The sequence below is a fragment of the Neovison vison genome, chromosome 8 (genome assembly GCF_020171115.1).
Source record: "Neovison vison isolate M4711 chromosome 8, ASM_NN_V1, whole genome shotgun sequence".
Classification (NCBI taxonomy): Eukaryota; Metazoa; Chordata; class Mammalia; order Carnivora; family Mustelidae; genus Neogale; species Neogale vison.
In genome coordinates, this window is record NC_058098.1 from 132,126,407 (window position 1) to 132,140,886 (window position 14,480).

At 43.2% G+C, this 14,480-nt stretch overlaps 1 protein-coding gene across 3 annotated transcripts in view; it reads left to right on the forward strand.

Annotated features, from left to right (window-relative positions):
- Nucleotides 1-12,597, forward strand: part of CYRIA (CYFIP related Rac1 interactor A) — a 105,132-nt gene extending 92,535 nt beyond the window's left edge. For all 3 annotated transcript variants that reach the window (XM_044262047.1, XM_044262049.1, XM_044262048.1), the window contains 7 exons: nucleotides 502-638; nucleotides 1,109-1,186; nucleotides 1,360-1,476; nucleotides 1,567-1,646; nucleotides 3,416-3,542; nucleotides 7,146-7,216; nucleotides 9,204-12,597. In XM_044262047.1, the coding sequence (XP_044117982.1) occupies nucleotides 502-638; nucleotides 1,109-1,186; nucleotides 1,360-1,476; nucleotides 1,567-1,646; nucleotides 3,416-3,542; nucleotides 7,146-7,216; nucleotides 9,204-9,267 (674 nt within the window). In that variant the 3' untranslated portion in view covers nucleotides 9,268-12,597. The remainder of the gene's footprint in view (nucleotides 1-501; nucleotides 639-1,108; nucleotides 1,187-1,359; nucleotides 1,477-1,566; nucleotides 1,647-3,415; nucleotides 3,543-7,145; nucleotides 7,217-9,203) is intronic.
- The last annotated feature ends 1,883 nt before the right edge of the window (nucleotides 12,598-14,480 follow it).

Consider the following 14,480-nt stretch of genomic DNA (forward strand, 5'->3'; position numbering starts at 1 on the left):
TGCCAACCCCTGCTATAGAGGATTGGCTAAATGAGTCGGTATTATTAGAAATATGGTGAAGGGAAAATAGGAGGGAATGTTTAGGAATAGACAAGAGGGAGTAATGAGACTGTTTCAAGGACAGTAATGGAGGTCAATATGGCAATGGCTTGGCAGAAAAGCACTGCACGTTCTTGAGCACAGGATCCGAAAATGTGTCTGGTTCCAATAAGTGGTAGCAGTCAGCACTATGGAACATTGAGAGTTGCTGAGCTCTGAGAGACAGGGGGGAAACTGTGTGGCCCTAGGGGGTCTTCCTCAGGTGGGGGGCCACCTTCTCAGGCCTGATGGCCTCCTTCTCCTTTCTGCACATGTCCTACTGTACACAGCTATGGGAAAAGACGTGGGAAAGAAAGATCCAAGAAGGTTGTCTCTGAGAATGTCAATGGGGCCTAAGAACTGTGCTTCTAGAAGGATCTCTGTGGGCCACCTCAGATATATATTTATCACTTTGACTTTCAGAGAAAGCTCTTCAGAGTTTGTTAGAATCTCTGACCTGTCCACCCTACACGCCAACCCAGCACCTGGAACGGGAGCAGGCCCTGGCGAAGGAGTTCGCAGAAATTCTTCATTTTACCCTGCGATTTGATGAGCTGAAGGTTAGACCACACGCATTAAGACAGTCTAACAAACTTGTCCTGAGGGCCTACTGTGTCAGCACTCTGCTAATGCCATGGGGCGGGCGATAGATGAGTAGGATGTAACTCCGTCCCTTCAGAGACATCAAACATGGTGAGAATTTGCATTCCTATAGTCCACATGACTTAGGATCACAGTTTGTGTGTGTAAATTCAAAATCCACCAAATACAAGAAGAGGAGACCTTTTCAAAGTATCTGTATCCTGATTGAGAGCAAGTATTCTTTCCCTGAGATCTAGCTGACAGGAAAAGCAGGGCCTGTATTAAAACAGCGAGGCTCTGGGTATTCATTTTTAAGCAGAAGTTGCTCTGATTGTTGTATAATCAAGAGATGTCCTGGTGTATTTCCCAAGTCTAGTGTCTGGGCCCCTATGCCTGTCCTCTCTGTGACACAGAGAGATGACCTTCTTTGCTCTCTTCTGAATTTCAGATGAGGAACCCAGCCATTCAGAATGACTTCAGCTACTACAGAAGGACGATAAGTCGCAACCGCATCAACAACATGCATGTGAGCTCCTGGGTCTCCTGGTCTGTGCACCCACTCCCCACACCATCCTTTGGCTGCTGCCTCAGGCAGGGCCCAAGGAAAAAACAACCCTGTCTCTGATTTCCCTTCCAGCGGACACTGTTTGGGGTTTGTCGACCCTGTCTTTATCAGTTGCTTTTTCTTATTTTCATCAGCTAGACATTGAGAATGAAGTCAATAATGAGATGGCCAATCGAATGTCCCTCTTCTATGCAGAAGCCACACCAATGCTGAAAACCCTTAGCAATGCCACCATGCACTTTGTCTCCGAAGTAAGTGAAGCTGAGCCCTGAGGTGCTTTTTCCCCAGCTGCGCAGAAAGGCTGCTCACAGGGTTAACACACTTCTGTATCTCCCATTCAGAACAAAACCCTGCCGATAGAGAACACGACAGACTGCCTCAGCACGATGACAAGTGTCTGTAAAGTCATGCTGGAGACACCGTAAGTGAGATCAGAGTGGAGTCTAAGGTCTGGAGGTCGCCTGGAGAGAGCTTGTTAACATGATGTTGATGATGTTGATGGTGATGATGATGATGATGTTAATCTCGATGTTGATGATGATGATGATGTTGATGGTGATGATCTTGATGGTGATGATGATGATGATGTTGATCTTAATATTGATGATGATGGTGGTGGTGGTGATGATCTTGATGGTGATGATGATGATGGTGATGATCTTGATGTTGATGATGATGTCGATGATGATGATCTTGATGGTGATGATTATGATGATGATGATGTTGATCTTGATCTTGATGTCGATGATGATGATGATGGTGGTGGTGGTGGTGTTAACATTTGGGTCAGCATATTGACATTAACAGGTATGTTATTTGAATTAATTTTATAAAGAACTCTGGGTGATAAATGTAATCAGCCCCATCGTATAGTTGAAGAAACTGAGGTCCAAATTGGTTAGCTGACTTCCCAAATTTCTCATAGCTTATTAGATGGCAGAACCAGGACTCACACCAAAGGTGCGGTAGAAGATGGGGAAGGGCCAAATGAAGGGCTGGCTTAAATGACTGGGTATTATTATTATTATTATTATTATAAGTATATTGGAGAAGGGATTTGGCAGAAAATTTAGAACAAAAGAGTACAAAGGGTAGTATTGTTGCAAGAATGATAATGTATTATCAGACTTCTCTCCCTCTTTCCTTCTCATTTTCTCCCTTCCCTTCCCTTCCCTCTCTGCCTCTCACTCTGTCTCCCTCTCTCAGCAGATCCTTTGTGCTTAATTAAACTAGTTGCTGGATTTTAGAAGTGGCAGAGGTGGTTAATGATAAGGCAGTGTGGTAATGAGGAAGTCCACACCCACAAGCCAGGGTTCCTGGAACACCTCTCCATACCCTGTAATCTCTTTAGCTACTTCTCTGCCTGTAGACAGGTGGGATGGCCTGCCCAGGCCTTAGTTTCCTTCCCTGATGGGGTTCCTGTAAGGTCCTCTATGCGGCAGAGAGCTGGGGAGGGCCAGAGACCTCAAAAGTGCCATATGAAATGTGACACTCTGTTCAAATGTAAGATGGTGTTCATTTCAAATATTTCACTTATAACCAAGTTAAGATTTATTCCGAGACAGAAATAGTAATCATCTTCATTGTGGGCCGAATTCATAATGAAATAGTTGTTAAGAAAGCCTCTAGAATTATCTTGAATGATCTGAATCGTCAGGGACCCTGTCAAGGTAAGTGAACAAAATTCCAGCTCCACAAATACTCCCAGCCCCAGTGAATGGTACATAATTTCTTTTACGTATCTCTGCCCATCCAATTCAATCTGCAGCCTGTGTCTTAACAAAGGAAGTTCCTCTGACTGGAGGCACGATAGCCGCTCTGTAGAAATGAGCCCGATTCTTTTTCTCCATAATGAAGCCATTATTCTCGATAATCTTGGACAGCCAGAGGGACCTGCTATAAAATATTCAGGATTGATGGGTGGGGGAGTGATGTGTGTGATGAGCTGTGCCGCTGAAGGGCAGAAGAGAAGAGAATTTACTGCCCTCTAATTTACCTTATTTTCCCACTGAATTGCTGGTTGGATAGATTCAAGGAGAATTATCGTCATGGGCTTCTTTAAGAGCATATTAACCTGGTTGTTGCAGGTCCAGGATTGTTCTCAAGAGATGATTGGAGGAGCCTAAAGTGGCCAGAAATGGACGTGCTCCGGCAAGGAAGTAACACGGCGCCATGTCTTCTGTCTTGCAGGGAATATAGGAGTAGGTTCACCAGCGACGAGACGCTGATGTTCTGCATGAGGGTCATGGTGGGGGTTATCATTCTATACGACCACGTCCACCCCGTGGGAGCTTTCTGCAAGACATCCAAGATCGATGTAAGAACAGTGACGAACTCTGCTTTCCAAATAAGAGCTCTCACGAATGATGCCAGACAGACCTCTCTCTCTCTCTCTCTCTCTCTCTCTCCTCCATCCACCACTTGGAGACAGGAATCTGTCCAGGAGGCAAGACCCCCGATTGGCAGCTATCCTCATAGCAAGATGTCCAGTCTTTTCCATGTTCTTACAGCAAAACATGCAATCAACAATCCTGGCAGGAGCTCAGAGACACTCACCCTGACAGCAGGCAGGGGAGCAGAGCAGATGTGAATAGTCACTTAGTTGCAAACTGCCCCTTCCCTCTGCACCCAATGTGCCATGCAAATATATCAATATTAATGTGTTTTATGTGTCTTAAAGCAAACAGTGTTGGGAGAGACTGGATTACAAGACACCATAGTCAAATTTCAAGCAACGTTCCAACTTCCTCTCCTACCACTCCCCACTGGTGGCTCTCTCCGATGGTCATGCCTTTTCTTGTCATTGGGATATGCTTGAGCCCCATTCCCTGCCCAGAAGACCCTCCCTTCTTTCTGATGGGTGGATTCCTTTAAACCAATCCACAAATGTCACCTCACTTAGGAACACATTTCCCTACCCTCTGTGATCAGGACCTCTCTCCTCCTCTGGCCCCCACACCACTTAACCATTTTGGATTTTCAGATTCCCTCACAGACTTCAAGTGTGTCTGTCAGGGCCGAGACCATGATCTGTACACCCACCGTCTGCTCTACTGCCTAACATCGTACTTGACATAGAGCATGACACTCAATACATACTCCATAGCGTTTTTGCTGAATGAATGCACATAACCAGAAGACACCTGGTTTTGGTATACAAGTGACTTGGTGATAGCATAAAGCACATCTCCTCCTAGCTCCCATGTGCAGCTTCACCCCAAGAGCATACCCCAGACATTAATATACAGCCTTCTAGGGGCAGAATAGGAAGGCCCCTTTGGGATTAACCCCTTCCGACCATGTTCAGTTTGGGAGGCACACTCTGTTCTCACTCATCTGCACAGAACGTCTCTGATACTTTAGTACAATGCAGACAGAAAGTCCTCATGCCCAGAGGGACCACAAGGCTGAAGACCATAAGGAAATTTACCAATTAAAGTAAACTTAGATGACTTATTTTGCAGGTCTGGCTTCCTAGCACAGCTAGTCATCGTTCTTCATAGTCTTTGTTAAAAAAAATTTTTTTAATATCACTTTATTATTTTTTTGTTTGCTGGGTGGAAAAATATTTAGTATAGAAGAATTAGGAAAACCTAAGAATTCAAAATAGAGAAATGAAACGTGTCTTCTATAGTAACCTTACCATAGGCAATGACCATGGTCAACATGGCAGCATATGTACCTCCCTTCCTTTTATGCAGATATTTGTGTATATGCAAGTGTGTGTGTACATAACAGATCACCCCCCTGCTGAAATTACTATTTTAAAATTTGCATCACAGTATTTTACAGAATTTTTTTCATACCATTGAACATTTTTACTATATTCTTTGTGAGGCTTGAACATGTTCATACTTTGGATCAAATGTAAATAACTCTATTAATAATTCCATGGACATCATTTGAATGTGGATTGAGTTTATCACTTGGAACCCACAGGACATTCTCACTGACCAGAGACACTTGTCAACTTACCTACAATTCAAAATACACTGGGGACAACTATGGCTTGTATCCCTAACCTTTTAAAAGCTTGTCCTTGCTGATCATTTACTGAGTCTTTCTGTTGAGGTCACAGTCATTATATAATGTTACATCTAACCACCCAGAGTCTTCATGAAATCTTGTTTGTTCCTTGGTCTCACTAGGAAAAACTTGTTCATACTGAACTGTGCATGTTTCTCTGAGAAAGTTTCAGGCTTACCCAATACAACACATACTCAATTGGGCCATGCTCTTCGACACCATAAAGGGGCTCTTTCAGATACTAATCTGCTTCTAAGCCAGCAGTTACACACACTGGATTTATACACCTTTTGAGTATCATCAACTGTGGAAAAAAAACCACAAATATTTATTTGTGAAGCACTGAGATGCGTGTCATTCATTCCATGCACTTACAAAGAATGTATCCTGGAAACCCAGATGGTGGAGGAGCTTATTCTGTTTAGAGAAGAGACAGAGGGCGATGTTTGAGGTGGATCTTGGAGAAGGGCTAGGATTCCCCCAAGTGGACAGAGGGGAGGAGGAAGGCTCCTGGAAGAGTGAATAATCAGAGCCAAGTCACTGAGGCCCAGAAGGGTTGGGTCATTGACAGAAGAGATGCCATTCTTGGGTGCCAGAAGGCCAGGCTCTTTGTGTTCCTGATAGAATATGGATACTTACTGGAGAAGCTTGAGGGTCTCTTCTTCCACTAGACCATGAACTCTACTGGGAAAGGGACCAAATCTCTATATCCCTCTGTTGGGAGCCCATTCTTGGAAGTGAGCAGCCTCAGGATGGCACACACTGGGCATGTTTTAGTCTGCTATCTTGTGACAGACATCTCTGAGGGACCATGACATTCTTTCTTGATGAGCCTATACTGTGACACCCAAATGATTCTCAACCCTGTGCTTCTGGCTGCCTCCTTCAATCTACCAGAGTCTATCAGACCATAAGATAAAACTTCCTACATACCAGAAGTAGTCCCACAGACAGTATTTGAAGGAGACCGTCATATACAGTCTGCCCAGGTTCAATACAGCACATGAACATCTGAGTTTAAAATGAGCGATTATATTTTTTGCAGGAAGATAATTCCCTGTCCAAAAAAAAAAAATTCTAGGATATGCATAATATAATGTGATCCATGTAAACTTAGTTTTTATACACTCCTCAAAGTATGAATAAATTATATTCCAAGGATGCAAAAAACTAAGAAACTTGCCCAGGTTCATGCAGGTACTAAATAAACATGGATGGAGGAAACTCAAGCCATTCACCCCCAAGTGGCTTGTATTTTTTTTTTAAGATTTTACTTATTTATTTGACAGAGAGAGAGAGAGCACAAGTAGGCAGAGCAGCAGGCAGAGGGGGACGATGGAGCAGGCTCTCCGCTGAGCAGGGACCCCAATGCAGGGCTCAATCACAGGCTCCCGGGATCATGACCCTGAGCAGACACCCAACTGACTGAGCTACCCAGGTGCCCCTCATATTCTTAACCTCTGTCCTTCACCAGTCCCCTCTGGCTGAGGGAGCCCAAATAACCCAAGCATTAAAATCTCAAGGTCCTCTGATGAATGCCAGTGTGCTGTTAGGAGCACAAAGAGGTTGTGTTTACTTCTACTTGTTGAAGGTAATGAGGTCATCATCTGGTTTGGATGATCTTTAGCTGTATCCGAAGGAAGGAAGGATGGAAAGAAGGAAGGATAAAGAAAGGGAAATGTTAAGTGTTTGACAGTAAAGTGTTACACAACTTGGAGAACTGCTCCGAGGAGCAACTCCCTGAGGGAGTAGGAAGGTCTGTGGGTCGTTTCTGTTTTGATTTCTCTGGGCAGAAACAACGCGATCTGATTAGAGAACATCGGTAGCGTGAACGGACGCTACCACAGACACAGTTGCTAGGCTATTCACAAAATGTTGTGTTTTCTCTTCGCAGATGAAAGGCTGCATAAAGGTTTTAAAGGAACAGGCCCCAGACAGCGTGGAGGGGCTGCTGAATGCCCTCAGGTAAGCCTCAGCCCGCAACCCTTTGGAGCACCTTCAAATTCAGATGTTCTTAGGGACCAGGTGCTGGAGCACCAGGCTTGACCCCCGGCATGTCTTCACAAGTTTAATCTTGCCAACAACCAGTTGAAGACAGCACCATTTTTCTCAGACAGAAGAAACAGATGTAGGGAATCGAATAACTTCCCCAAAGTCACACAGCAGATGACAGAGCTAGAGCCTAACCCTGGGTCTTGGTCACCCCACAGGCCGGGAGCCTCACTCCACATTGTGCCATCTTGTGGTGAGTGGAGACTCAGCAGAAGATGCTTCCTGAGTCTTCCTTTCCCCTTCCCCTGGCTGTATCTGGGAACGGTGGGTGGCTTTTGGAAACCCTGACACTCAGGCTTCAACCTGACCCAACGAATTAGAGTCTCGAGGGTGGGGACACAGGCATCCACTTTGTGTTCATTCAAAAGCTCCCTGGGGGACCTGCTCAACCCTGTCTTGATGCCCAAGTATTTGGCCGCTGTGGTTCATCTCGGCTTCTCCCTGTTAACAGCTGATGCCCCAGCGGCCTCTCGTCCAAGGATACTTGCGCTTAATTCACTCCAGAGAAGGCATTCTTATTTTTTAGCCATGACACATGGACAGGAATTTGTTGACTCATCCTACCTCGTGAATTATTCCAGTGCTGGATTGCAACCTGGAAGGTTTCAGGTCCTCGCTGTCTCATTCATCTTTGATTTCCCCGAGTCCCACTCTCTGTTGTGCGTGTAGGAAGGGCTCAGTTAGCACAAGTGGAATGGACCAGCAGTCTTCTGTGTACAACACTCGTGTCTTGTGCCCCACTCCCAAGTGCATTGTCTCATCTCATTGTCATAGCTCACGGGGGGGAGGTGATCTGTCACCCTCATTTAGTAAATGAAGAAACAGCACATTTAATGAATAAAACTGAGGTCAGTGCTGTTTTGTGGAGTTGCTAGGTCATCGTCCTTCAGAACAGATGGAGCCTCCCAGACTCTGTGCATGAACCAAGCTTTTCTCCATTGGTGCCCATTTCATGGCACGTTGGCTTCCCATACACAGTAAGGCATTAATGCCTGAATTTTTTTTTTTTAACTTTCCAACTCTGTTCAGTCGAGCAAGGCTTCGTGAAGAGCAGAGCACCGACCTAGCAGTGAGTCCCAAATGAGTGCAGTATCTGCGATGTCTTGTCTGTGATGAAGGGCTTTGGAGGCAGACAGACTTGCGTCCAAATCAGAAGCTACAGATCGCTCACAAATCACACATGGACAGATTTGTGGTCTGAAATGGGTGATTTCTCCTCTCTGATTCTTAGTTTTCTCACCTGTAAAATGGAGACAGGACCCTCTCCTGCAGAGTTAGTGTGGGTGAAGTGAGAACGTACACAAAGTGCCTGGGACTTGGCAGGGTTTGATGACATGTTAACTCCCCTCCCTTCCCTTTCCGGACCCCATGCCTGTGCCAGGTAAATGTGACGTTGCAGACTGCCCCCCCCCCCTTTTTGGCGTGTTTACCTGCATTCGGGCCCCCTTGTGGTGGCAATGAGCATAAGCATTCCCAGGAAAGTAGAAAACCATCAGCATTGAGGTTTGGAGGAATGTTGGGATGAGGAGCCACATTCTGAAATTTGTAACTCAGCAAGGGGATCCGAGATGGCTGAAATGTCACACACCTTCACACCAAGTCTCTTTCCCCAGAAAATGAGACGGCTACTGTCTCCTCCGTGTATTTATTTGATTAGATAAAAGGTCTAATGGTTGAATAACCACAATCCCAAAATTCCTCTGGGAAGAAGAATCAAATATTAAATCCTTCTGAAAATACACTGGGCATCAAAATCTGGTTCTTTGTGTAAGGAAAGAGCCCAAGTTTGATTTTTAAATAGCCATCGTGTCTCTCAAGGTAAAGATGGGCTGAGAGTCATCATGAAGCTTTGGCAGATGACTGTTCACACGCCAACCCCTGTCGCTTTCTCTCCATCCAGGTTCACTACCAAGCACTTGAATGATGAATCAACTTCCAAACAGATTCGAGCAATGCTTCAGTAGAGCTCTGCTCGGAGGAGAGAAGAGGATCTATGTACTGACCTCAGAAGATGTACATGTTTACATAATTTAATACAGATTGATGTTAATACTTGTGTATTTACATAACCGTTTCATTCTTGTCACTGAAATATATGGACTTTAATTTGTATCTTGACTGACTCGACCCAGCAGAGCATAAATTGACTTGAGAGCCTTACCTTTGATGTCTAAAACAAAGCCCTCTTCTCCAAAGCCAAAATTTGGCGATGTTGATCTTTGCTACTGCAGTCCTTTAACTACCCCTATAACAATCCGAAATTCCCAATAGTTTGTGGTAGTGTTTTAATTCTAGATGTGTAATCTCTCTGGGAAGTTTACTTATAGAAACACGAACTATTTGATTTCCTGTGTCGGCTTGGCTACAAGAAACACAACCATTATCCTGACAGAGCGAGAGAGGAATCCAAGAAAAGAAAAATGCATGTGAAGACTCAAACTCAAGTGTCTGGAATTCAGCACGCCCCCCACCCCACCTCTTTCCTCAGACTGCAAACCATATGTGCAGCTTTTTTGTTTGCACGTATTTTATTTATCAACCTATTCTCCTTCTCTCTGGATTTATGTTCCTCTAACATTCCCTTTCAATTCTGCAAGAGGAAAATCACCTGCACTTGAATCCATTCACTAGGAAGAAGTGGGTATAGATAGATGTGCTGTCATAGATGAGCTGGGAAGGTGGTTGTCGTGGAAGTGGGGGACCGGCTGGGAGGAAGGAGACACAGGCAACAGGACAGTCCTCTCTCCACTTCAAGCCTCTGGCTTTGGGTGATTTTACTGGCACTCCAGGTGTCTGTGGGGTGCTGGAAGCCCAGCCCCCCTCCTAAAATGGGCCCTGCCCTTTGTAGATTGATCATGTGGTGACAGAGGCCTCAACAGAGGTCTCAGGTTTTTCACTGATTTCCAGAAGACTAGGGAATTCAGAGCAAGGACACCCTACATTTTCCAGTCCCCTAGTATTTAAAAGGTAGCTCCTCCTTGACCACATAGCTAGCTTGTTGCAATGTGTACAACTTTGGTCCGGGTACCTGGATTTAGTCCTAACCTTATTGATCCACTGTGTGATCTTTGGAAATTCACTCAAGGTCTTTGTGTATCACTTACTTCATCTATAAAATGGACAGTTAGAACAGACGATCTCCAAGAGCCCTGCAAGGCAACCAGCCAATAGAATGGCAGACTCTTACATGCTTCCTTATGAAAGACGGTCCAGGAAGCATCATGCCATCTTGTCTTGATGATTGAAAATAAGACAGGGCCTAAAGTCATTCTGTATGTGGATCAGAGCTTATAATGGATCTTGGAAATCTCTTATTCCAACCTCCAGTGGAGAAACCAGATGAGGGTGAAATCAAATAGGATAGACCCCAGGTAGGACTAGAGCCCAGGATCCCTCACTCCTAACTCCCCCTCTTCACCATGTGGCCTATGCATACATACTATGGAATGAGATTGGACACTTTAAAGTCAACCTTCAGTCTGGCTGATATTATTACTTGCCTATTTCTGATAGAAGGAAAGAGTTGCCGAGTGATTGATAATCCCAGAAACTGGGCCTGGGTACATTGGGGTTTCATGCACCATATCCCAAGGAAGGAGCTGTCAGACATAATTGATCTCCAGACTTTAGGATCCAGCTGGCATTCTCTCGAGTCCTCCAAAAAGGGGGAAACATACTTTTGTTTTGTTTTATTTTTAACAACAACAGCAACAAGAATTCCAATCAAGTGGCAGAACAGATTCTCTGGTTTACATCTAAATGCCAGTCAACAGAGAGAGGAAAAAAAAAAAGACTATTTTCCTTAGAACTTTTCAAGCTGAGTAAATATAGCTCCTTGGATAGGGGGTTTTCTCATCAGGACAGAAATGCGCTTTGATGGCCTTCATGATCTTTTCAAATCTGGGGATCTTAACACCTTAGAGGAAGCCAGGAAATAGGGTACCAACGAGGTAAATAGTCAAATTCATTGACTATTTAGCTTAAGAAATGCTCTATTTGGCAGCCGTACGTCATCTTTGGGCAACAATTTTGGGCAGCAACATCAAGACAAGAATCATAGAGGCTCTCGATGTTTATCATCATTGGGTCCCTTTGTTCCCTTTATTGGGTGAGGAGCTTAAGTCTTGGAGAGAGGAAGAGGAGACAGAGGAAACAGTTGAGCACATTTATAATTTTTAGTAAGATTTTATCAAATGGGACCAAATATACAGGAGGGGCTGCTGGCCTGCCCCAATACAGCCAGGCCACCTTGTTTCAAAGCTAGGATTCATCTGTACATGGATTTTCAAGAGCCCAGGGCCAGAACTGTTGCCTCTGGTGATCAGGAGGATAAGTTAATTGAACGTCTGTGATCACTAACAGGTAATGGACCTTGGATCCACTCCTGAGCTACTGTGGGAGACAAGTTCCTTTAACAGCCTGTCCTCCAGGCACCAGGAGTCTGTGAACAATCATGGTTTTTTTTTTTTTTGTTGTTGTTGTTTTTTTCCTGTGTGTGCTGCATGCACATGTGTTTAAGACCTGTGGGTGGTTTAGGGGAAAGTGCTAGCCACAGTATCCATGGCGATGTTAACTATATTTCATATTTGATGTTTCATAGTTTTCAAATAAACACTGTTTTCCATTACTCAGCTATTTATTTGGGGGCAGACAACAGGTGAAAATCACATTGCTCAGATGTACTGCTATTTTGACACCATGACATTATTCTCAGAAGTTTTTCATGCATCACCAAGAACTGCTAATGAAAGCAAGTGGAGATGAGTGTTTTGAATTGTGGTAGCCCATTAGGGCTGGAGAATTTATTAACAACCAGAAAGAAAGTCTTGATAGTAATCTCTTAATTGTTAGTTAATCTCGTGCTTCATCATTTGCTTCTAGTCATCATCATTATATCAAGACATTAATGGTAAACTGAGGTTTTTGATGCATCATCACACTTAAGTTTTTAAAAAGTCAGAATCATGCTTCCTCAAAAGAAAAATGAAGCCTACCCAGTCTTTGAATCCAATTGTGCAAGTAGAATTCAGAGAATTCTCATTCAATCTTGTATCCATCCAGCTACAAATTTTTCTATGCATTAATAATAAACAGTGGAATTTTATCTTAAAGACATTTTGGAACCTAACTTCTCCATTACATCTATAAAGGCTGTTGCATACCCAAACCTGTTTTAAAGTTGTCATATGTTGTTTGCTAAAGTCATTGTAATTTTTTTTGCCTGCTTTGCCTCTTTTTGTACAGAAGTTTTGAGTGTGAAATGAAAATTAAAGTTTGGTACCTATATTTAAAAATATACCTCTATTTTACATGATGTTCCATGTGATGAGCCCATGATCATAGATATTTGCTAAACATCAATATATTTGCTAAACACCTGCTCTGGGGACCAGCAAATCACACCATCTGCCTTTCACCTTTCTTTACCTACGACATAAAATATGAAAAATGTTCTGCTCTTGGTACCAGCTATATTTAATTCATTTCAGCAAAGATCTTTCACTATTTAAAAAGGTATAGAATAAAAAGAGGTAGATTAATATCTAGAGAAGCATGAGACCTAATTGCCCAAGGATGCTAAGGAACACTGTTAAATGCCCACGCATACTATCTTTTGAGAGTAGGAGCCCTTTATGGATTCAACAATATCAGCCATTGCCTTATTCTATATATGTATATTTTTCAGGCAACTTAATCTCTAAAGCAATTCTTTTAAAAATTGAATATTGAAACCCCTTAGAGCATCCTTGGACATCTTAAGTTTTCCACTTGAGACCTAACTGTGTGTGCTATCAATGGTTCACAGTCTCCAAAAGAGACCTTCTCTATACAAAAGACAAAGGTACAATAATTAGGAATATTTGGGACTCAAAGAGAAATGAGTAGGAATGGCAAATTTTCTGTAAATTGACACACTGATGAATTATAAATGGACTCAAGTTGGAGGGAGAGAGAAGAAAAGGGGCCAAGAGACAAAGAGAAAGACACTAAGTAAATGAGTAACCCAGGTGAGTATTTACTACTTTCATGTGTCATGGGCATTTTGGTTCCTATGATATTGTCATTAATGCACCCCTTCTTCTTCCTTGCCTACCTGAAGTTTACCTAGACATCAAGATCATACTCTACCTCTTCCAGAAGCTTTTCGTAACCACCCCCAATTCATGCTAATCCTCTCTGGTTTTGGTCTCTAAAGCATTTAATTTATTTGATGCTAGATGTAGGGCACTGAACAGCACTTTATATGTTTATTTCTTATACTAGATGTTTAGTTCCTAAGGGAAAAGAATATATCCCAACAGGATCAAGCTCAATGTAAGCCAGTAGCCAATAAAAGTTGCCTGTAAAGGGGAAACTTCAGGGTTCTGACACCTGAATGTGCTGAAATGAAACACAGAGAATTAATTTCTATAGCTCACAACTATCCACAGTAGCAAAGTCTCTGCTCCCGTGGCTGGTCAACTTTATTCCTAAAGGAAATATTTACCTACGTGCCAGGATATTTTTAACCTCTGTGGACACAGCTTACACCTTGCAGCTGATATACCAGGAGTCCAGTTGAGAAATCAGTCTGTTGTCTTAATCAAAAGTCAGAGTCAATTAGTTCTAGCAAGGACAGGCATTCTATCAGATGAAGTCTAGCTTGGTCTGGGACAAGGCTGCTACTCCATCAGAGGACTGAGTTTAGGCAAAGGCAAAAGGGCATCAGAAGCAGAGGGTTTTCAATAACTAGACAAATCCATTCAGCACCTTGGATAGCAATCTAGGCGTGTTATCCTAACAGTCCTTAGCCATTTATCGTGGAATCTGTCCTATTACTTGGTTTCACTTTGTCCCTAAAACTCTGATTATGATCAACTCAACTCAAAATGGATAAAAGACCTCAACGTGAGACAGGAATCCATCAGAATCTTAGAGGAGAACATAGGCAGTAATCTCTTTGATATCAGCCACAGCAACTTCTTTCAAGATACGTCTCCAAAGGCAAAGGAAACAAAAGCGAAAATAAACTTCTGGGACTTCATCAAAATCAAAAGCTTCTGCACAGCAAAGGAAACAGTCAAAAAAACAAAGAGGCAACCCACGGAATGGGAGAAGATATTTGCAAATGACAGTACAGACAAAAGGTTGATATCCAGGATCTATAATGAACTCCTCAAACTCAACCCACACGAAA